Source organism: Rhodotorula toruloides (assembly GCF_000320785.1).
Source record: "Rhodotorula toruloides NP11 unplaced genomic scaffold Scaffold2, whole genome shotgun sequence".
Lineage (NCBI taxonomy): Eukaryota > Fungi > Basidiomycota > Microbotryomycetes > Sporidiobolales > Sporidiobolaceae > Rhodotorula > Rhodotorula toruloides.
Window position 1 is genome coordinate 816,464 of NW_015622962.1, and position 21,774 is coordinate 838,237.

General features: G+C 62.7%; 10 protein-coding genes across 10 annotated transcripts; 6 read left to right on the forward strand and 4 right to left on the reverse strand.

Annotated features, from left to right (window-relative positions):
- Positions 1–178: 178 nt before the first annotated feature.
- On the forward strand, positions 179–3,085 carry RHTO_03006 (zinc finger, C2H2-type domain containing protein; the record flags this gene model as incomplete). Its single annotated transcript, XM_016416678.1, has 2 exons — positions 179–1,924; positions 1,991–3,085. The coding sequence occupies 2 exons, from the start codon at positions 179–181 to the stop codon at positions 3,083–3,085; spliced, it is 2,841 nt and encodes a 946-aa protein (XP_016276397.1).
- Positions 3,086–3,604: 519 nt separating this feature from the next.
- RHTO_03007 (vacuolar membrane protein) lies at positions 3,605–5,791 on the forward strand (the record flags this gene model as incomplete). Its single annotated transcript, XM_016416679.1, has 4 exons — positions 3,605–3,728; positions 3,793–3,850; positions 3,912–5,064; positions 5,120–5,791. 4 exons carry the CDS (start codon positions 3,605–3,607, stop codon positions 5,789–5,791), a joined length of 2,007 nt encoding a protein of 668 aa, XP_016276398.1.
- Positions 5,792–5,944: 153 nt separating this feature from the next.
- On the reverse strand, positions 5,945–7,485 carry RHTO_03008 (exodeoxyribonuclease III; the record flags this gene model as incomplete). The annotated part of the gene is made up of 7 exons (XM_016416680.1): positions 5,945–5,991; positions 6,053–6,107; positions 6,165–6,388; positions 6,472–6,615; positions 6,729–6,903; positions 6,962–7,062; positions 7,182–7,485. The coding sequence occupies 7 exons, from the start codon at positions 7,483–7,485 to the stop codon at positions 5,945–5,947; spliced, it is 1,050 nt and encodes a 349-aa protein (XP_016276399.1).
- A 253-nt stretch (positions 7,486–7,738) lies between these two features.
- RHTO_03009 (Nucleic acid-binding, OB-fold-like domain protein) lies at positions 7,739–8,951 on the reverse strand (the record flags this gene model as incomplete). The annotated part of the gene is made up of 3 exons (XM_016416681.1): positions 7,739–7,941; positions 7,995–8,456; positions 8,510–8,951. The coding sequence occupies 3 exons, from the start codon at positions 8,949–8,951 to the stop codon at positions 7,739–7,741; spliced, it is 1,107 nt and encodes a 368-aa protein (XP_016276400.1).
- A 113-nt stretch (positions 8,952–9,064) lies between these two features.
- RHTO_03010 (putative sulfatase) lies at positions 9,065–9,657 on the forward strand (the record flags this gene model as incomplete). The annotated part of the gene is made up of 3 exons (XM_016416682.1): positions 9,065–9,158; positions 9,223–9,431; positions 9,505–9,657. 3 exons carry the CDS (start codon positions 9,065–9,067, stop codon positions 9,655–9,657), a joined length of 456 nt encoding a protein of 151 aa, XP_016276401.1.
- Positions 9,658–10,238: 581 nt separating this feature from the next.
- On the forward strand, positions 10,239–11,284 carry RHTO_03011 (uncharacterized protein; the record flags this gene model as incomplete). The annotated part of the gene is made up of 6 exons (XM_016416683.1): positions 10,239–10,468; positions 10,557–10,584; positions 10,647–10,774; positions 10,836–11,023; positions 11,078–11,169; positions 11,225–11,284. 6 exons carry the CDS (start codon positions 10,239–10,241, stop codon positions 11,282–11,284), a joined length of 726 nt encoding a protein of 241 aa, XP_016276402.1.
- Positions 11,285–11,502: 218 nt separating this feature from the next.
- On the forward strand, positions 11,503–13,464 carry RHTO_03012 (RNA-binding protein Luc7-like 2; the record flags this gene model as incomplete). The annotated part of the gene is made up of 7 exons (XM_016416684.1): positions 11,503–11,517; positions 11,830–11,970; positions 12,062–12,205; positions 12,261–12,356; positions 12,413–12,476; positions 12,539–12,750; positions 12,814–13,464. 7 exons carry the CDS (start codon positions 11,503–11,505, stop codon positions 13,462–13,464), a joined length of 1,323 nt encoding a protein of 440 aa, XP_016276403.1.
- Positions 13,465–13,644: 180 nt separating this feature from the next.
- Positions 13,645–17,015, reverse strand: RHTO_03013 (histone demethylase JARID1; the record flags this gene model as incomplete). Its single annotated transcript, XM_016416685.1, has 5 exons — positions 13,645–14,907; positions 14,966–15,143; positions 15,199–16,055; positions 16,114–16,314; positions 16,374–17,015. 5 exons carry the CDS (start codon positions 17,013–17,015, stop codon positions 13,645–13,647), a joined length of 3,141 nt encoding a protein of 1,046 aa, XP_016276404.1.
- Positions 17,016–18,077: 1,062 nt separating this feature from the next.
- RHTO_03014 (tRNA (5-methylaminomethyl-2-thiouridylate)-methyltransferase) lies at positions 18,078–19,884 on the forward strand (the record flags this gene model as incomplete). The annotated part of the gene is made up of 6 exons (XM_016416686.1): positions 18,078–18,715; positions 18,777–19,111; positions 19,168–19,348; positions 19,405–19,566; positions 19,625–19,791; positions 19,850–19,884. The coding sequence occupies 6 exons, from the start codon at positions 18,078–18,080 to the stop codon at positions 19,882–19,884; spliced, it is 1,518 nt and encodes a 505-aa protein (XP_016276405.1).
- A 262-nt stretch (positions 19,885–20,146) lies between these two features.
- On the reverse strand, positions 20,147–21,668 carry RHTO_03015 (mitochondrial carrier protein, carnitine/acylcarnitine translocase; the record flags this gene model as incomplete). The annotated part of the gene is made up of 9 exons (XM_016416687.1): positions 20,147–20,223; positions 20,286–20,314; positions 20,374–20,539; positions 20,602–20,716; positions 20,773–20,896; positions 20,958–20,976; positions 21,048–21,254; positions 21,315–21,406; positions 21,475–21,668. The coding sequence occupies 9 exons, from the start codon at positions 21,666–21,668 to the stop codon at positions 20,147–20,149; spliced, it is 1,023 nt and encodes a 340-aa protein (XP_016276406.1).
- Positions 21,669–21,774: the final 106 nt, after the last annotated feature.

Genomic DNA, 21,774 nt, shown 5'->3' on the forward strand with positions numbered 1-21,774 from the left:
GACGAAACAGCGGTGGGACAGTGACAGGGTGCTGGTCTGGGGCTGCTCAGTGAACCAACGGGGCATACACTCGCACTCGCACACTCGCTCAGCGTGCACACCTCGCCTGACACCCAACTCGGCCATCACCCTCACCTCGCTCGAACCTCCCACAACAACACCCTGAAGCGACACGACCATGTCTCTCGCCAACGCCTTCTCGACACGACGAGCATCCCGCGGACGCAGGCTCGCAGGCTCGCACGCCCGCGCGGCCTTGACGCCCCAAGCGGCCCAAACCATGTTGACCCCCTTCGCGGCAGCAACGTCGTCGACCATGGCGGCTGTCACGCTCGGTGGAGCGCAGGACGTCGATGCGGCGATGCTGGCCGGCACGGGGGCGAGTATCGGTGGATCGGGACAAGGAGCGGGAGGGGAAGGCGGAGGAGCACACCCGAGTTCGCAGGACGACGAGGTCGAGATGATGCGTTTCCTTGGCGGTGGACTCGGTGACGACTCGCCGGTGCTGTCGAGCGCGAGGAGCGGGAAACGAAAGGCCGGGACGGGAGAGGGAGGGCACGGGGCGAAGAAGCAGAAGGGAGGGATCGACGACGGGCTCGGACTGGGCAGTGAGGAAGGACTCGCATCCTTGCACGACGCGTTTGCGCTTACTGGGCCGAGCACGAGCGGGCAGGCGGGCGCGAGCGGAGGCGGGACAAGCGGCGCGGACCACTCGCTCTCGATGGGCGACTACAGCATCCCACTCGGCGACATGGGCGCGTACGGCGCAGGCGGCGACTTTTCCTTCGAGCACTTCCTCAATTCGACCGAGCCTGCTGCGCCCGCTCCCTCCGCCGCGACCTCGCAGGAACCCGAGTCTTCGCCTGCGACAACCGCCGGCAAGTCGCAGGACAAGGCCGAGGACCCGGCTGCCGTTGCTCCCGAGGTCGACTTGCCGCCCCTCGAAGATGCGATCGGACCGGACGTCGACATCGTCTCTGCCACCTCGGCCGCCAACACCCCCGAGGTCGGCGGACGCCTCGACCTCGCCTCGATCGACCCCGCTCTCCAGTCGCTCGCCGCTTCGGCGTCGCAGCAACACTCGCCTGTCGACGACGACGAGCAGCGCCAGCATGCGCAGTCGCAGTACGACGAGGTCAAGCGCTTGCTTGGGTTCAACGCGGCAGACATGTCGTTCCTCAACGCTCCGGCTCACGACGAGCCCTCCCCTCCGCCCGCCGACGAGCTCATGCATGCGACGACGGCAGCGCAGGGCTCGGGAAGCCCGCAACTCGACCCTGCGCTTGGCGACTCGCTCCCGCCGATCCCTCCGCCCACTCCGCCTTCGGGCCACGCGACGCGCAGGAGGCCCATCAAGTCCGCCAAGGCGCGTGACGCGTCCGACTCGCTCGTCGCGACCGCGATTCGCGCACCGGCGAAGAAGTCGGGCGGCGGGTCGAGGAAGAAGAAGCAGGCGCCGGCTGCTGCGGCTCAGCAGTCCCTCACGCCCGAGATCGTCCCCGCCACCATGGTCGACCCGACTGCCGGCTCAGCCGTCGCGTCGACGTCTGGATCGGTCGCAGGTTCGAGGCAGAACTCGCCCGCCTTGTCGGCCACCTCCGCCTCAGGCAAGCCCAAGCCCCCTCGACCCCGCACGCACACGCACATCCACCCGCCCGTCTTCAACCCCCAAGCACCAACCCCTCGCAACCCGAACGGCACCGCTCCAGGCGCGACGGACTTTGCCCCTCCCGGAGGCGGACCGACCGCGCGCGAGGCGGCGGCGGCGTTTGCGGGCGACGACGATAACCCTCATCCGTGTCCGATTCCGGGGTGCGACAAGAAGTTTGCGAGGAAGAGCGACTTCTTGCGTCACTATCGCATCCATACGGGCGAGAGGCCGTTCGTGTGCGAGTATCCTGGCTGTGGCAAGTCGTTCATCCAGGTGCGTTCCCTCCCGAGCTTCATTACGTGCACGTGCTTGGGTTCTGACACTGGCTATCGCTCGCAGCGCTCGGCTCTGACGGTCCACCAGCGCGTCCACACCGGCGACAAACCTCACGCCTGTCAAGACTGCGGTAGACTATTTAGCGACTCGTCCTCGCTCGCTCGCCACCGCCGCATCCACGCCGGCCTCAAACCCTTCGCATGCGAGATGTGCGGCACCAAGTCGTTCTCGCGCAAGGCGACTCTGACTCGCCACCAGAACATCTGTCCTGGTCGACCTGGAGGGAACGGGATTGAGGGCGTGCACCCGCTCGCGAATGGAGAGGCGTTTGATGAGGACGACGATGAGGGAGAGAGCGACGATGGAGGGATGACGCCGCAGCCTGTTGCGCCTCCGCCGCCCCCGAAGGGCAAGGGCAGGGCGTTGAAGCCCAAGGCGCCGCGCAAGCCGAGGATGACGAAGGCTCAGCAGCGCGCTGCGGCTGCTGCGGCGGCGCAAGAGGCGGCGGCGTTACAGGTCCAGCAGGCCATCGCCATCAACCCGCTCTACAACCTCGGCGGAGGTGGCGACTTCCCCTCGTCCGCCGCGACTTCGATCGCGTCGGCGTCCGCATCGCCCGAACCGGACATCCAGCTCAACGTCTCGGAACCGCTCCCGCCTTTCCCTGCTTTCGACCCGACCGCCGCCATCGTCGCCGGATTCCGCGGTTCGCCCTCGTCCGCCTTCCTCAACCTCGACCGCTCCTCTCCCGCCTCGACCGCGTCTCCGCGCCTCACGACGCACCGCCGCCTCTCGGCTGCCCCGCCCACTCCCATGTCGCCCGCCTCGCGCGAACTCGCAGCGAGCGCAACCCGCTCGACCGTCCAGCCCGTCCCTCGTCCCGGCGCAGTCAAGAACGAGCCGCAGCTCGATCCGATCCTGACGGGTTTGCGGCTCCAGCTCGGCGGGGTTGGCGCCAACTCGGATTCGGGGTGCGATGATTCCGAGTGCGATGGAGACTGCGAGTGCAGCAAGTCGGATCGCGAGGACGCGCCTGCCAAGGGCAAGAACGGCGAGGATGACATCGATGTGCCCGAGGAGCAGGCGGCGGCTGTTGCGGCGCTTGTGCAGGGGTTCATCCCGAACGCGAACGGCGAGGGTGCGGCCGAGGCGGCCTGAAGGCGAGGTCGCGACGCTTGATGGGTGGTTCGCTTGTGGTTCTGTGCTTCTCTCTGTGTTCCTCTCGTCTTGGTCTCCCCGCTTCGCCTTTCACACGTCGTTGTTCGTTCTCTTCCCTCCTGCGGAGATTTACCCGCGTCTCTCCTCTCTTCCTTTTGCCTGCGCCTGTCCATGTCGTCTCTTCTAGCAATAATAGACCCGCTTTGCAACACTTCCTCGCCTGGAGAGTCCGTCTAGTCGAGGCCATCCTCCTCCTTCACCTCCTCTCCTTATCACCTTGACACCGCTCGCCCGCTTCGAGTTCTGCTCCTTCGCTCGCTTGTACAGGCTCAACGCACGCTTTCATCGACGCCCCGCTCTGCGCACACGCGCCTCCTCGTCACGCTCGCTTCTCTCGCCGGCACCCCGCCTTCGCACTCCACGCCTCCTCACGACCTCAACACGGCCGCGATAAACCTGTGCGTGTCTTCGACGAGCTCATCGAGTGGTGTTGTGCTGACACTGTTGCGCGCAGGCCGCATGGTGGGCGAGTGGGTCGAGCGTGAGGCGCTCTCGACTGGGCTGGGAATAGCGAGCATCTGCGTCTGGCTGTTCGCTCAGTCGCCGCAGGTTATTCAGAACTGGCGGTCTGGGAGCGTGGAGGGTGCGTCTGTTGTTCACCGAGCGCCGGAAGAGCGGACTGACGGGTTGTTCACCTCGATTTGCAGGTCTTGCCCTCCCTTTCCTCGTCAGCTGGTTCGCAGGGGACTTTACGAACCTCCTCGGGTGAGCTGCTCTTAATCCACGAGCCCGGAACTGCAGCTAACCCGGAAGGACCGCCCCACAGCTGCATCCTCACCCACCAGCTCCCCTTCCAGACGTACCTCGCCGCCTACTTCATCCTCGTGGATGTCGTGCTCTGCGGCCAATTCGTCTACTACTCTCGACTACACCCCGCACCGTACCTCCCGCCTCTCTCGGAGGAGTACCCTCATGTTCACGCTCCTTCGCCTCACGCCTCCTTGATCCGCCAGGGCCGTCGCTCGACGTCGAGGAAGGGTCGCACGCGCGGCTCGAAGACGCGGTTATTGCGGTCCAGCTCACACGATGAGGAGAACGACCCGATGATGCTGAGCTGGACGAGCGACTCGTCCGCTCGAACGCCTACTTCGCCGCAGATGTCGACTCGACCTTTCCCCTCCCGCTCTTCGACCTCGCATTCCATTCCGTCTATTCCTTCGACTGCACCGCCGAGCGTCCCGCCTTCTCCCACCGCTCCCGAGCGAGGTCGGACTCTCCAGCGCTCCGCCTTGCGAACCTTCGACCCGACTCTCACGACAATCGCAGGTTCGCCCGCGTCGTACGGCGCCTACATGCCCCCGCAGAGCATTCACGCGAGTCACGTCTCGTTCAACCGCGAGCCAGAACCGCTCGGGCCGGCACGGGACGTCGAGGAGGAAGTGACGGAGGTGCCGCGGCATACTCGGCAGCGGACGTCGAGCAGCCGAAGTCGACCACCTGCGCCGTCCAGACGGAGCACGTCGGTGGTCTTCTTGTCCATCGGGGCGCTCGTGACGCTCGGGCAGATGGGCGGCGGTCCTGCGATCGGACCGATGGAAGTTGGCCAGGCGCGAGCGTGGAGTTCAGGCGCATCTCGTGCAGGGCGTAACAGTACTGTCGCGGCGGTCGATGAAGTCCGACGGAGCGAAGTGGGAGGTCTGCATCACCCCGCCTTCTTTTCGTCGCCACCTCCCCTCCCCTCGACTGCTGCTCCCGTCAACTCGCGCGCCCAACGTTCGACCTTCCCCCTCGACGTCTCCGCCCCGATGGCTTCTGCTGAGCCGCACATCTCGAATGCTCGACAGCTTCCGGACGACAACAACGACGAAGACTTGCCCCCGCCTCGCTCCCGGAACTGGGAACGCTTCATCGGCCGAGCCAGCGCATGGCTTTGTACGACAGCCTACCTTACGTCTCGCCTTCCGCAGATCTGGCAGAACGTGCGTTCTCATCCTCCTGGGAAGGGGATGACTTGCTCATTCGCTTCTTCCGCAGTTCCGCCGCCGCTCCGTCGAAGGCCTCGCCATGGCCCTCTTCCTCTTCGCCTTCGTGGGCAACTCACTCTACGTCGCTTCAATCCTTACCAACCCTCTCTCGTCCACCCCCGGCTTCCTCCTCGAGTCGATGCCTTACCTACTCGGCTCCGGCGGAACCCTCTGCTTCGACCTCGTCATCCTGACTCAGAGTCGACTGTACTCGGAGAAGCGGAAGGCTCGGCGCGAGCGGGATAGGAAGAGGCGGTTTGCGCGGACGCTAGAGGCGGAGGAAGAGGCGGCGCTCCTCCATGCAGACGAGGACGGCGAGACCGACACCGAGACGGGCTCTCGGCCACGGCGATCTGCGCACCAGAGTCGCTCGCTGAGCGGCAAGCGGAGCAGGAGCACCAGCACGCTCGGATACGGACGCTCGATGAGCTCGGGCGGGAGGAGCGGGCGGACGCTCTCGTCCTCTCGACGAAGCGACTCGACGGAGATGATCGCTGGCAGCAGGAGCCACCGAGCCCTCTCGCGGGCTGAGCAAGGCCTGCTCGACGACGATCCTTTCTCGTGGGACACCCGAGATGGAGAAGCGGGAGGAGGGCGGAGTCGCGGGACGTCGAGGTCGGCGTCGGTTCACGAGACGATAGATGAGGCGGGAGAGTCGAGCGTGACGATCGCAGACGTGTAGAAGAACCCAGTTGTAGCGCATACCCAGATCTCTTGATACCTTTTGCCTCCCACCCACGCGTACTTCTATCGCAACTCGCACTGGTTACTCTCGCATCGTGGGCTGAGTCCGCATCCATTGTTTGCAAGCATGCTCGACTACTCTGCTGACGGATCACAGCGGACCCTCGATGTCGAGGACGATCGGGACATGGTCGGATGCTCCCCCTGCAACGGGCGCCGTTAGTATCGGCGAGAGTGAAAGGCGGTGCGAAGGACGTACAGATCTCGGCGCGGATCTCGCAAGCCTTGACCTTCGGAAGAAGGCGCTCCGAAACCTGCGAAGACCGCCGTCAGCGATGAAAGAAGCCAGTCGAGCGAGACGTGCGACGCACCACCTGGTAGTCCAGCCTCCAGCCAATCCCCTTCTCGCGACACTGGAACTTGTACGAGTAGTAGGTGTAGTGACCCTCGAGGTCGGGGTGCTTCTCCCGCCAGACATCGACGAGCCGCTTGTGACCCGACCCCTCTTCCGGGTTGAGCTGCGCCTTGAAGCCGTTGATCTCGGCGTCCGTACAACCGGCGCTCTTGTTGTAGTTGGTCTTCCAGTTGCGGATGTCTGCGCCACGACGAGATCGGACATTAGTCGGGAACCGGCTGATCGGCTGCGCGAGTCGGAAACTGAACAGGCCGCAAACGCACCGGTAGGCGTCGGCACGACGTTGAGGTCTCCGCACCAGATGACGGGCTTCTTTGCGTCCAGCTCGCGTAGGTAAGTTTCGAACGCCCTGTTCCACTTCTCCTTCTCCGGCAGCGTCTTGAGCCCATTGCCTGCATTCGGCACGTCTGACCCGGGGACGAAAGTCAGTGAGCGGGCTCAGAGACATTGAAGCAGCTGACTCGGGCTGAAAGGGCGAGCTGGGAGGAGGTTGTGAGAACGAGGCAGGAGAAGGACGCACAGGTTCCGACAACATACGAGTTCTCGAACTCGAGCGTGATCATGCGCCCCTCCGAGTCGGCCGCCGTGACCTCTTCGCTCGCTTGGAATCCTTTCGACACGTTCAGAGGCTTGATCTTGGAGAAGATGGCTGTGCCGGCGTGACCTTTCTTCACGTGGTCGCCCCAGTATCGGTACTGCGGGCACAAGCGCATCAGAATATGGCGTGCAGCGTGGTCAGGAGGAACGGCTCACCTCGTAGCGGTCGTCGAGGGCAGGCAGGCTCAGCTCTGGCGTCTTGGTCTCCGTGACGACGAGGATGTCGGCGTCTTCGGCGTTCACGTATCGCGAGAAGCCTGTACGGACGAGAAGAAGGGTGTCAGAGAGGGTTGTACGGACGAGGAGAAGGGTGTCAGGGAGGATTCAGAAGACTCGCAAGCAGATTCTGGAGCAGCAAGGAGGATCAGCAACGCACCCTTCTTCTCGCTCGCCCTCAAACCCGCCACGTTCCACGCCGAGATCCGCACGCAACCCTCAGGAGGCCTCGGGAACGATGAAAGGTCCTCGGGAACCTCCTTGTTGGTCGGGACAGAGGGGTCGAGAGGAGTGACGGGCGGTTTCTTCGCGCGTTTCTTCTTCGGCGCCGCCTCTTTTTCCGATCCAGACAGTTCACTCAGCGGAGAGTCCTCCTCTGCCTTCGCCTGCACCTCCTTGTCCTCCTTGGCGGCCGTTGTCTCGTCGACGGCAGCTCGCTTTGATGAAGTGCGTTTGGGCGGCATGGCGAGCGGGGCAGCTGGGAGAGCGAAGCGGCGGACGGGAAGAGAGACTGTGCGAGCTTGAGCAGGCAGCCGCGAGCGTACGAGCGACGTGAAGCGGAGAATCGTGGCGGCGAGTGAAGTGGGGCTGTCGAAGCGGCGGCGAGGACGCGTTGCTCGTCGTGCACACTCCCGTGGGCAGTCCTGAGGGCGTGCAGTGACAAAGGAATGCAGTACTATGATGTAGCAACAACAACGAATGAAGGGGACGGCGAGACTACCGGACATAAGTCCTGCGAAACCACTCTGCCTCTCTCAAAACTGCGTTCGCTTGCGGGATGTCGTGCCGCCATGCTTCAGGAAAGCGGTAGTCGTAGTCGGCGTCTTCGGTGATGTGTGTGCGCCAGCAGATGCCGAGTTGCGACTCGCGGTCGCTGAAGCTGAGCTGGATCTTGCCGTTGTACTCCTTGATCGCGAGGTCTGCTTGTCAGCAGGTCAGTAGGCGAACACGTTGACAAATCTGGAGCACGCACTCTCGACAAAGATGACATCGCCGCGCTGGATGGCCCGCGCAATCTCGTCGCCAGACTCTTTCCACAGGACAAGCGTCGCAGTCTGCCCCGTACTGTCGACCAGCACGACCTCGGTGAGTGATCCAGCCTTGGTGTCGCGCTTGTCGAACGTGAGGACGCATGTGAGGACCGAGAACTTCGCGTATCGCTTCTTCTGGTTGGCGAGGCGGCCGCGAAGCTGGTCGAGGGGGACGAGTTGGTGGACGTGCCAGCTGAATTGCGGCGGCGGTCCGAGCGAAATGCCGCCAATTGATTGTGTTGCCGCGTACGAGTCGTCGCCGTAGCAGTTGGTTGAGGCGGCGGTGATGTCTGGCAGCGGAGCAGTCGGAGGGAGGGTTGAGGTCGTGATGTCGTTGGCAGTCTGCGTTGGCGGGAAAAGCGTAGACCGTCGGCGTCGCTGCGTTAGCGGAGGCAGCATGACGCCTGTGGAGGTCACTCAGTGCATGGAGACGACCGGAAGCGAGGGAACAACGCACTCATCCTCGACTCTCCCTCGAAATCGTCCCGCGCCTCCTCCTTGACCGGTTCCGACGACTCCTGCGACGGCGTTGACCGCCTTCTCGGTCGTTTGCGCACACGTAAGAGAGTGTCCTCGTCCGTTTCACTGGGAGGGACAGCCTCTGCCTCATCGCCTCGCCTCGAGATGTCCGCATCCGCGAACTGCGAGCTCGTCACGTCCCAGACCTGCGCCGGCTCGCCTGCACCCTGCTGCCCTCCTGTTCGTCCATCATCAGCCGTCCCGCGCCGTCCCTCGTCCTGCCCAGCGCGTACACCCTTGGAAGTTGAGCGAGGCGATGAAGGTGGGGCAAGGCGGAAAGTGAACGTTTGCCAGGCGCTGCAGGGCGAGCTCGTGGCGTCGACAGTCTCTAGCAGGAGCTTCACAGTGGGTGCGCCATCGAAAGCGATCCAGCGGGGCATCCAGCGGGTGGACGGCGGACGACAACCTTGCGCCACCCCCTCGAAGCCTCTTTGACCACCACCGACACACTCGCTTTCCTCGTTGTGCACTGCGAAGCATCGAACAGGCATCTATGGCTCAGCAGGTGCGGGTCGGAGTCGGCTGCTTCCTCGTCAACTCGCGGGGAGAGTTCGTCGTCGGCGTTCGCAAGGGCAGTCACGGAGCGGGTGACTTCGCTTGGTCCTGCAAGGCTGTCAAACTGCGCTGATCAGCTCTCGTGTGATGTCGCAGGCTGCCTCCAGCTTCCCGGCGGTCACCTTGACTTCAATGAGACGCCAGAAGCATGCGCCGTGCGGGAAGTCGCCGAAGAAACTGGCCTTGCGATGCGAGAAGAAGATGTACGCTTCGTGACAGCGACGAACGACATCTTCAAAGCGGACGGGAAGCATTACATCACGATATTCGTGGTATGTCGAGTCGCGGACGATGCGAATCCTCAGGTTCGTCGAGACTTGTCCACCCTCTTTTCGCAACCCTCCGAACGCGCTGGACCTCCATCCTCTCCGTCTGCAGGTCTTGGAGCCGGAGAAGTGCGAACGATGGGAGTGGCACACTTGGCCGCAGCTGAAGGAGCTGGCCTCTGATCCTCACAACCGGCTATTCCTCCCCCTCCGTAACCTGTTCCTCCAACGGCCAGATGCCGATCCTCGACGACTTGTCTTGTAGCTGGGATAACCGAGAACGGGTAGAAGGAGCGAGACGAGGCGTTCAATATGAAGGTGCGCGCGAGCGTCTCGACGCTGGCAATGCCACTTCACCTCATCCGGACAAGGACGAACGTTCCGCGAGGCTGTTGCAGCAGTTTCGCGTAGACTGATGGACCGCCTGAACCGCTGCGAGACGGCGCTGACGAAGTGCCGCTTCGCGATGATGAGGAAGTGAGATTCACGAATACGCGTCGGGAAGGGTTGTGGCTCGCTCGGGAAGTCCGCAAACCTTTGAAGAGCTGAGTACACGGCTCTGACAGTCACCTTCAGCCGTCGAGGCTGAGCTGGTGGAGCGAAAGGAAGCGCGTCCGCTTCTTCCCCTCAACCTCACGCTGCGAATCGCTTTGGACCTGTTCTGACTGTTTGAGCTCACTCTTCGAGTGCTCTAGGAGCTCCTGCTCGCTCCGTACGAATCCGCACGCGTCCGCCAGCCGTCTCGACCTCTTTGACCTCTTTTAAAGTTGACATCTCGCTTCAAGCCTCTGCCGCGCACCTGCCCGAGTGACGTACTCTCTACAAGCGCTGAGAAGCACCTGCACCATGGCCCGCAACCCGAAGAGCGGCGACTCGAGCGCCTCAACGTCTACTTCCGCCAAACCGAGGTCTTCGCGCGCCACCAACCCGCCTCGTGCCGCTGCTTCGAAGCGCACGAAGTACTTTGAGGACGACGGTGATGCTGAAGAGGGCGAACAGGCGACTCCGGCCGCTGGAGTGGGAGGTCTGCTTGCGCTTGAGCAGGAGGAGGAGGACGACGAGGACGAGCGGTCGAGGTGAGTCGCGCTTGATGCGCGCTGGCAGCTTGCAACGAGCAATCTGTGTTCGCAACACAAGCTGACACCGACATGTTTCATCGCGCAGCACCATCGAGATTGCCGAGCTCGTCAAGGTGAGGCTTCCCACGCCGCTCTCTTGCGCAGAGCACCGACGCTGACGTCTTTCCCCTTGCAGGCGTACGCCAAGAAGCGCGAGAAGAAGGAGAAGGCCGAGGCTGCCAAGCTCGAGAAGCAGCTCCACGACTTGCTTGCGAAAGGCCAGACTGACGCCGACGCAGCGATCGAAGCCGGTCGCAAGAAGTGGTGCGTTCTACCAGCCACTATCGCTAATTTGTCTGCTGACTGTCCTGGGTCGTCCTCACAGTGACGGGCTCACCTCCTCTCTTCCGCTTAACGAGACGCCCAAGTTTACGCAGATCGATTCCGCCAACTACCGCGATGCTTTCCAGAAGCACAAGCGCTGCTCCGAGCATCTTGCCGAGCGCATCGACGAGTACCTTTCTGACCTCCGCACCGGCGAGCACGAGCTGCTGCAGGATGCGAGCGAGCGGCGTGCGTCGAGTCCGCTCTCGTTGAGCCGCATCTGCTGAAATTCTTGTCCTGCAGTCGACGAGCGCGAACTCCTTGCGAAGCGCACTGCCAAGCAGCTGAGCAAGGCGACTGCGGCTGTCGTCGAGGAGAGGCATGTCATGAACCAGGTACGCTCCAATCCCGTTCATACTTGCTCGCGTGCTGACCCGCTCGTATCTTTAGATGCACCAAGAGGCTGCTGTCGCCGTCTATCGCCACCTCAAGGGCGTCGCTCGCGCCTGAAGACCAAGTTTCGCTGTCTTTCTCGCTTCTGTTCCGCTTCCATCGCTTGTTGCCGTACCTTTTTGCGCCGCTGCGCTCTCTTCTGACTGCGAAAGTGTAATGAGCTGTGCAAACCGAGTCATAAACGAGCCTTTGGCGAGATCAAGCCAACCTACTTTCGCTCGAGAGGGAAGTCGCTGCCTGGCATCCAACACTCCGCCTCGTCGGCTCGAGACAGCATGGGTCGCCTTCAGGTGAGTAGCTTCGAGCTCCGGGATATCCTGCGCTGCTCCACACGCGCTACGGAGGGCAGCGGCACGCCACCACTCCACCCGCTCGCCCGCAACGCGATGAAGTAGGTACAGGTACACGCACAGCGCGAGGGGCTGGGCGGCGAGGTCCAGCGATGTGCTGGACAGGATAGGAAGCAGGGACACGGAGCTCAGCTCCAGCGGGGTACGCTGGGCGTTTGAATACAGCAGCGGGATGAGGGGGAGGAAGGAGTGCTTCGCAGGGACTGCTCGCGCTGGGCTGCATGCTGACTTCCCGATCTCGCACACTCCCAGGAGCAACAGCGGAAGCTGCTCGAGCAGCTCATGGGCCCCGAGGCGCTCGGCATCGTCCAGCATGACATCTCCCTCTACGACCCGAAGCTGTGTCACCCGTTCGTTGCGGGAATCTGCCCGCACGACCTGTTCACAAACACGGTGCGTGCGGACTTGCGGCGAAGTGTGGACTGGAGAAGGGCGAGCTGACGGGCGAGCTGACGGTCCTTCCCTCCATGGTGTGCGCTCGCAGAAAATGGACCTTGGACCCTGCCCGAAGACGCACTCTGTCAAGCTGAAGAACGAGTACGAGGACTTGCTGAAGAAGGCGGAGACGGAGAAGGACGAGCATCAGCTGCGGATCTTCAACACCTTCAAGACGAACTACGAGCGCGAGGTGCGTAACTTGCTCTCGCTTGTGCTGATTTCTAGCTGACTGTTTGCATCGACAGATCATGAACTTCGTCGGCGAGTGCGACCGGAGGATCGCGGCGGCTCACCGTCGTCTCGAGAAGACCCCGGAGGAGAACAACCGCACGACGGCACTGGTGCGTTTCGTTCACCGTCTTCCAACGACATCGTGTGCTGACCAGGCTCTCCACAGATGCGTGAAGTCGGCGAGATCGAGGGAGCGTATCAGGCGGCGATGGCTGAAGTCGAGATGCTCGGTCCGTCCCCCTTCGTTGCACGCTTGTCCTCCACCCGCCTGACATCCTTTGCCCGTCGACAGGATCCCAGGGAAAGGTCGAGGAGTCGATGACGCAGCTTGCGAAGGCGGAGGCGCTGAAGGCGGAGAAGCAGGAGAAGGAGCGCGAGTTGCAGCAATTGACGGACACGGCGGGCGCGTCTGGCCACCAGAAGTTGCGCGTCTGCGACATCTGCGGTGCCTACCTCTCGATCCTCGACTCTGACCGTCGTCTTGCCGACCACTTCGGAGGAAAGGTGCGATGCCCGTCTTCGTTTGTCCACCCTTCTTCTCGGGACTGACAGCTGTCCCTTTCGCAGATGCACTTGGGATACCACCAGCTTCGCCTGCTCATCGACGAGTGGAAGGCTCGCGGTCCCCTCCCTACCGCTCCCTTGCCCGCCGTCACCGCCGCACCAGCAGCCGGTCCGAACGGCATGAACGGACCAGGCGGCTCCGGTCCCGCCGTCGCCGTTTCTGTCACCTTCCGCCCCATCCCTCCCGAGAAGCGTCTCCGCCGCCGCGAACCCTCCCGCGACCGCTCTGACCACGGCCGATCGGACCGCGACCGCTCCGACCGCGAACGAAGCAGTCGAGGCGATGGGCACAGTAGGTCGTCGCGGTATGACCGGGATGACAAGCGAGACGACCGAGACCGTTCGCCGAGGACGAGCAGGAGGAGCGACGACCACCGTTCGTCGAAGGACGATCGCGACCACCGCTCGTCGCGCGGCGAAGACGGGCACAGGTCGTCGCGGGACGACAGGGACCGTGAGCGGGACCGGGAGAGGGACAGCGACCGCAGGTCGTCGCGGTACGATGATGACAGGCGGTCCTCGCGGTATGACGACGACGACAGGCGGAGGGGACCGCCTCGGGGTTTCGAGGAGGAACGACGAACGAGGCGGGCGTACGACGACATCGATGAGGACCGGGTTGGAGCAGAAAAGCGTCGCAAGGTCGACGAGTAGCCGCGTCGACGAGCAATGTACTTTACTCTCTATCGCTGGAGCTGAGGTTGCGTAGCAAAGGATGATACAGCTCAAGGGGTATGACACGACAGGCGAGCTACGAGCTACTGCAAACCGGTGAACGAATGCTATGAGAGGGAGCCAGCGGCAAAACGGAGGAGCTACAAGAAGAGGTTTGGTCTACCAGCGTCCCCAGGGAGCCTGCGAGACGGGAGGAAGCGGCATTGAAGAGGGTCCGGGTCGAGGCGGCGAGAAGCGCAGCTGGGTCTGCTGGTAGGCGGAGGAGGCGTAGGAGGGGCCGGCTTGGGGCGACGGAGACCGCTGAGGTGTGTAGACACCGCTGTCGACGATGATGTCGCCGTTGGCGGCTGCAGCAACCGGCGGCGGCGCGGCGACAGGCGCAGGAGCAGGCGCAGCGAACGAGAGAGCCGGGTCGACTGCGATGTCGCCCTGTTCGATCGGCATGTCCTCCGCCTTGATGCCGTTCTCCTGAGCGCCAGCGTCTTCCGCCTGCTCCTCGTCGTCCTCGTCGCTCTCCTCCGACTCCTCGTGGATGACCTTGACGCGCTGCGCCGCCGGGAGAGCCATCTCGCCCGCTGCCTCGAGCAAAGCAGCCGAGGGCTTGCGCTTGCGACCTGACTGCCTCGGCGCGTCTGCAGCTTCTGGCGTGCCGGTTGTCGGTTCAGGGAGTCGGGAGGCTTTGAGCGCGCGGTTGTGAACGCGACTCGCGAGTTGCGAGAGCTCGGCGTCGGTGAAGCGGATGCGCAGGATCTTGGTCCCAGTCGGGAGGGTTGAGCCGTGGTCGAGACAGGCGATCGAACGTGCGTCTTCGGTGATAATCTGCGAGAGGTAGCACATCGTCTTGCAGTGCTCGCACTGGTACTCCTCCTCGACGCGGTCGAACGGCTCGACGAGCTCGTCCGGCGCCGACTCGCTGGCGCGGATGCGCTCGCGCAGTTCGAGTTCGCGGTCGACCATCTCGCGGATGTGCGGGCTGAGCCAGCTCGCCGTGCGAGGATCCCGCTCCCACTGCGCGATGGTGATGAGGAGCTCGTCGTGCGAGAAGACGGGATTTTTCTTGATCTCGCGGTAGCGCTCGATGCAGCGCAGGTCGTCCTCGAGCCAGTCGGGCAGGGCGAAGTTGACGGCCTCATTGAAGTTGAAGCCGTGGTTGAAGCCCGAGTGGTAGGCGCCGGGAAAGGTGATGATGAACTCGTTTGGGCGCTGATCGGCGGCGTAGACGCGCACGTCGTGCTTCTTGAGGCGCTCAGGGCTCATGAGGGTGACGAGCTGGAACATGAGGTCGGGCTGCTGATCGAAGAGCTCGGGCGCCGACTGCTTCATCGCCGCCTCGAGCTTCTCGTCGTCCGCGCCGGGCACGCCGTACCACGTCTTCGTGTCGCCGAGGTGGTGATAGTTGATGCTGTACGTGTAGTGGTCCTCCTGCAGACAACGTACTGGGTGAGCAAGGAGCAGGAGTGAGAGGACGGAGAGAACGCACCTTATGCCAAGCGAACGTCGAGAAGACCATGCCGACGTAGATCCACGGGATCGTCATGCCAGAGATGTCGGACTTGATGTAGCGGAGGAGCGAGCCGGCGAGGATCGGGAGGTTGTGCAGGTTCCAGCCGTCGCGCGAGTATGGGTCGAGAGGGTGGACCTCGATGTTGGGGAAGCCACTGCGCGGCGAATGTCAGCGGATCGTCGAAGCAGGGAGCAATGAGAGGAACGCACGCTCCATCCTTGGTCGAAGCGACGTCGGCGCCATACTCCACCTCGACCGTCTCCCTTGGCGACTCGACGAGGCGCCAGAACTCGCGCTCAAAGTGGTCCTCGATCGCGATCTGCTCCTTCCAGACATCGTCGCCGTTCTCCTCCGCAGCCGGCGCGTCGTCTTCGCGGCCCTTGCCCTTCGAAAGCGGGAGAGGATGATCCTGCAGCCACTTGCGCTTGAACGCATCGGCGCGGCGGCGGAAGCTGTACAAGCTGTGGTCCTGGCCCTCCTCGAAGCCGTAGTCGGCGCCGTTGTTCAAGAGGCACTTGTCGCAGTAGAACTGCGAGGTCGGGACCTGCTTGAGCGGCGGGGTGAGGCAGTGGAGGTGGTAGCCGCGGTCGCACTCGTCGCAGAGAACAATGCGATCCGGGTCGTGGTCGAGCGTACAGATCTCGCACGCCTCGCCGGGACGACGAGTCTTGTGGCGAGTGGTCGGCTTGAGCTCGAGAGCCTCGTTCAGCTTGTCCGACGCCGTTCGCACACGCTCGTTCGGCTCGAGCTGCGAGCGCCTCGACGGACCGGTCTCCGACATCGGTGTGAGGAGCTCCTCCGAGCCGTTCGGCTGCTGCTTCGGCGTGTCTGCCAACTTGCTCGCGAACGCCTTCATCGCGTCCGAAGTGTCACCAACGTGCGAGGCCTCTTTGACGGGGTCGGGCGGAGCCTGTCCACCGGCGAGCTTGACGCGCTTGACGTACTCCTCAAATGGGACGATGATGCGGTAGTACGACATCTTCAGCTGCGAGCAGATGCCGGTGTTGGAGGCGACGTTGTAGCCGAGCGCCTTGCCGACAGTCGTCCACTTGCGACCGTTCGTGACCTGCGAGAAAGATCAGGTCAATGCCAGCTCAATGCTGAGGAGGGAGCGAGGAACTCACAGCAGCGTATCCTCCGAGAGCGTTGACCTCGCGCTTAAGCTTCCACATGTCGACGGGCTTGCCGCCGATCGACGGGATGGTCATGCCCGTGCTTCCCTGCTGGCGGTGGAAGAGGTACAGCTGCTCGAGGAAGTTGAGACTGGCGCGAGCGGTCGCCTCCATCGAATTGAGCTGCTGCAAGCGAGTCTTGAAGCGGAAGGTCTGCGAGCGTCCTGTGAGTCAGTCCCGACGTGCGAGAGAGTGATCAAAGGGGGACGAACCTCGGTGTCGATGGCGAAGGTCGGACGCCAGCCTTCGGGCGGTACGATCTTGCAGATTCCGAACTGCCTCGCCTCGTGGGCGATAGACTCGATGTACTCCATAGGCTGCGCAAACTGTTCAATTGTAGGGTGATAGACGGGCGCCTCTTCGAGCTCGAACAGGCGAGGCTTTTGTCGGGGCGGAGGGTTGGGCAGGCGAGGTGCCTCTGTGCGGAGGGTCGAGAAGTCGAGCGGCGGCGCGCGCGGGAGCTTCATGGCCCGTCGAGCGCTGTTCTTGGAAGGGTGTGCGCCGAGCGGTTCCTCTTCGACAACGTATTCCGACTTGACCTCGGGCGTGAGTTCCGCAGAGGTCGAGGCGGCAGCGGCAGCGGCAGCCTGCTGCTTGTTCTTGAGCTGCAGGGCGGCGAGAGCGCTCGCCTTTGACGCCCTGACACTCATACGCCCGCCCGACGAAGCCATCATGCGCCCCTTGCTGGTCGACGCTGCGCTTTCTGTCTCGCCGGACATGCCCAGGCTCGAGGAGGGGGTCCCGTTGCGACTGCTCGACGCCGAGCTGGGTCCTGCGCCGCCCTCGTCGTCGCTGAAGACCAAGTCCATGGACGAGATGAACGTCGCAAGCGGCGGCGACGGGCTGGCCATCATCGGCGGGTCTCTGAGACGGAGGGCGGGACAGATGAGGGGAGAGAAGCGACGACAGCGCGCGGCGTGCAGTAGCTGGTCGGAAAAAGTCTGTCAAGCCTTGACTAGGACGCAGCGCAGTCGTCTGGTCCTCCACGAGCGACGAGAGCGAGTGCGAGAGGTAGACCCAGTCGTGGTCAGGCGGGGAGGAGGGAGGTCGACGGCGAACTCGGCGCTACAACGCTTACTGGGGTTCTGCGCTTGCTAGGCGTGGACTTGGCCTTCTGTTGAGGACTTGGCAGCCCGGACCACGCGCTTCGAGGGGAGATGACGGCGCTACAACGATTCTAAGTCGTCTCGACACCTCTCGCAGAGTCAGATTCAGCCATTCTCGACGTCCTTGGGGAACTTCTTGCCTCCGGTGCTGTCCAACACAGTCTACAAACGACGAAACCGACTCCTGCAGCCGCCCTTGACCGGTTTCTGTGAAGACCTCCTCTCGAGACCGCCGAAAATCGAGTTCCTCATGCCGTGCGTCGTCTTATTTGTAAGGCGCTAGCGCAGTAGTCGTGGGATAGAGCGTCAACATCAGCTGCGTTCGGCCATCAAGCGGGCACGAGCCGTGATAAGTGAGAAGAGCGAAGGAGCAGGCTAGGTTCAGGCCGTAGGACGAGGAAACGAGCGGGAAGCGAGGTCTCCACTAGGTCGACCCGCAAAGAGCAAGATCAATCCTAGGGTAGTCGGAAAGCCCGTGGCATCCGCTCGAGCTGTCCCAATGAGTGCAAGGCGAAGCTGGCGAGGGCGCCGTCGGATTGGCTGGCGACGAGGAGGACAGGGTCGCATGCGGTGTTCGCAAATCTGTCGGGCCTGCTGCTTCGCCCGTGGTCGTATAAAGGCGTCAGGAGTACCCTCGAGCCATTCGTTGCCCTTCCGAAGCGGTGAGACGGCGGGACAGAAAGGGAGGGCCTGGTCGAGTTGCAGGCGGTCGATGGCGGCGGCGACAGCGTGGGCGGGCGCGCGAGCAGCGTTGGCTGGCTTCTTGAGCAGTAATCAACAGTCTGAGCACGTCAAGCGGCGTCCCTAGCGATGGTCGACGAACGTCCGAGGCCAACTCTTTGGCGCCGCTTCCCTCGCTCTGACACCTCGGTACTACTCTCGCTGGGCGTGCTGCTGTGCTTTGGACGACGCTGTCAAAAGCTCGAGACTCTCGGCACCCTCGACAGGCGCACCATGCTCGCTTGCAGCGTCGCACGACTCGGTGGCCGGAGCTCGCTTGGAGCGGTGAAGACGGGTGCAAGGCGAACGAGACAGCGCGGGACGACCATCGACGTCGCACGTTGGTTCACGACGTCTGTCAGGTTGCAGCAGGACTCGAACAGCGAGACCGCCACCTGGCGACCGCCTCCTGCCGGCACCAAGGTCTTCGCGTGCATGTCGGGCGGCGTTGACAGCAGCGTAGCAGCTCGCTTGCTGCTCGAACAGGGTTACGACGTCGAACCAGTCTTCATGCGAAACTGGGACACGCTCGATGAGCAATCGGGATCTGGAGGATGCGAGTGGGAGCGGGATTGGGAGGACGTGCGGACGATTTGTCGGGAGAACTTGGGCGCGTTGAAGCCGAGACTCGTCGACTTGTCGCGCGAGTACTGGTCGCACGTGTTCGAGCCGGCGCTGGAGGGTTGGGCGGCGGGCGTAACCCCGAATCCAGACGTGACCTGCAACCAGTGCGCACTTTGCTTTGCCTGCGATTCCTTGGACCGTTCGTTGACGAGAGAAGCGCCGCAGACACATCAAGTTCCGAGTACTGCCGGAGCGACTGCTCGCGGAGGATCCGTCTGCTTGGATAGCCACAGGCCACTGGGCTCGACTCGGTCCTTCTCCCTTCGACCCCTCGCAACCTGCCCTCTTCCGCTCCTCCAACACCGGCAAGGACCAGTCTCACTATCTCTCGACATCTCCCATTGCGGCTCTACGACGAACGCTCTTCCCCCTCGGCGCGTACTCCTCGAAGGACGATGTGCGAGATCTCGCGCGGGAATGGGGCATGCACACGGGCGAGAAGAAGGACAGCATGGGGATCTGCTTCGTCGGAGTGCGCAAAGGCTTCAGCGGGTTCCTCGGTTTGTACTCCTCGTCCCTCCCCCTCTGGCACCAACGGCTGACCGCACCTTCTCAGACTCGTACCTCCCGCCTTCGCCCGGCAACATACTCGACGTAACCGGCAAAGTCGTCGGACGACACAACGGTCTCTGGCGATACACTGTCGGCGAGCGCGCCCGCATCGGAGGGCAGTCCGAAGCGATGTTCATCGCCAGCAAGGACGCCGAGTCGAACACCATCACCATCGTGCCCAAGAGGTGAATTCTATCATTTGTAACCAGGTCTGGTCACTGGCTGACCTGCTCTCTCGCAGCCATCCCATGCTTCGCTGCGTTTCGCTCCTCTCGAACGACTTCCGCTGGATTTCGCCCTCGCATCCTCCGCCCGAGGTGGGACCGCCGCAAGGCTTCGAATGCGAAGCGCAGACCCGCTCGCTTCCCTTCGGCGCCCTTGCGAAGTGTACCGTCAGGCGGTGGTTCGTTACGCTCTTCTCCTCCTTCACTGATCGCGCAGCTGACGCTTCGTCGGCACAGGGGCAAGCGCTCGCTCGACATCGACCTGCACGAACCACTCGTCGGCGTGTCACCCGGTCAGACCGTTGCGCTGTACAAGGGAGACTGGTGTCTCGGCGGCGGCACGATCCAGTCGACGTTGACTTTGGCCGATCGACCTGAAGTTGGGATTGCGGAGGTTGCAGAGAGTCGGTCGTCTGGGCTTGCTCGAGCTGTCTGAGCTGCGCTGACTTTCCATTCGTGCAGACCGTCCGCTGCGAAGCAAGGCTGTCGCAATTTAGTAGACTTCCACCCCACCTCCTTACGCAACCTGGCACATCGTCCACTCACAGCCGAGACAGATGGCGATGATGCTTCAGCCATGAGTTCAATGCAGGTTGCGAGCGGGAACGACGAGTTGAGGATATATATGGCGAGGCGAGCGTGCGTTAACGAGAGACGAGAGGGGAAGGGGGATGCTGCTACAACATTGTACTGTATGCATGTCCGACGAGGGGTATTTGGCGAGTCGAGATTCGTCGCTTGATGTCGGGATGTGGAAATCTACTCTATTCTTGCGTCGACGTCTTCGGGACCTGCTTTTCGAGCTATTGCGCTTCGGGTCTTCTCCAGAATCGTCCCTGAGCATTGAGACAGATGAGCTGACGGCTCGTGCCCGGAGAAACGGGGAGAGGCGACTCACACATTAGACCATGGGTGAAGACGCTTCGTCTGCACACGCTCAAGCTCGTCAGCGGACAACCCTTCGCCAACAAAGGGAAGCAACGCACCCTGCTGAGACGCCCAACCCGCGGTACAGCTTCGTCACTCCACCTGCCGATAGCCGCTTAAAGATTGAGACGGGTGACTCGTATGCCAAGTCGGCGAGTGCGTTCCGCTGAGTATGCGCCTTGACGAGGTCAACGGGGTAGATGGCTGCCCAACTCGAGACGCCGGCTGCATGAGAAGGTTGTCAGTCGAGGGTGTTGGATGGAAAAAAGGAGAATAGCAGGACGCACCGACTGAACCGCAAATGAAGGTGCTCAGCGTTGTTGGCACGTTCTCAAAGACGTCGGGGTTGTTTCGGATGACATGCTGTGCGCTGTCGTACATGCCGAAGTAGAGACCGGTTCCCTGCGAGTTATCGGGATTAGCGAGACCTCAGCAAGCGGGAGAAGAGCAAGACTGACGAGAGTGTCCCGCAGTGCGTGCAGTCGGAAACCGGTGTACAAACCGAGGATGCCTCCTGCGCGGTACAGGTCAAGGAATCCCTTGATCGTGCCGCGAGGAACGTAGGGAACGCCTTTCTTCATCCTGCGCGATGGGCGCGTCAGTACCACCTCTTCCAGCATTCGGGCAGTCGCTACCAGCTCACGCAATGAGGTATTCGAGCTCTGCGATTATTGGGAAGAAAGAGGCCGGTCAGAAGAAACGTTGCGAGGACGGCGGAAACGGCTGGACGCACGCAGCTTGATCTTCGTGTACTCGAACGCGGTTGTCCCTACGCTCAACAGCAAGCCAGAGGCTGCACCTCCCAGGAAGCCCGCCAATGCAGTCGAGCCGACCGTCTCGCCCGTCAGAACGTTCCGTCGCTGCAGGTCATCCTTCGTCCAAGTGTAGATGCTGAAGGAGGCGGTTCGGACGAGGGTGATGGTGACGAGTGGGATAGTTACTGCAAGAGCATCGAAGAATCAGATTCAGGCGCGCAACTGGTGTCCAAGCCGGAACGTACCTCCGCGAAAGAAGCCGCGAATACCCTCCTCCGCATACGTTCTCCGGGCGCAGTCCAGCACAGACGAGTACCGCTTGACCTGTAATCGTGATCTGCGAACAACGTGCAGCCGTCAGATTGCTTCGATCGGGCTGTAACGGCCAGAGAGTCAAGGACGCACTTGACGGAGTCCAAGGGGAAACCCGCAACAGTCGAGCAGAAGGACGCGGTGACGGCGGCGATCGTGTTGCGGTTCTCGTACGCAAACTCCCGCCACGTCTCATCGGATGCAGCGGCTGTCGAGGTCGACGAGTCGGATCGAAGATGGGGAGATGAGGAGTCGTCGACCGGCTCGCTCGCCGTTTGCGACTGCATGGTCGGTGCGGGCTATCGTCTGGACACCGTGGCTAGAGCGTGGACTGCACAGACGCGGCCAGAGCGAGGAGCGAGTGAAAGTCAACTCGTCAACTCTGTTCCGGCT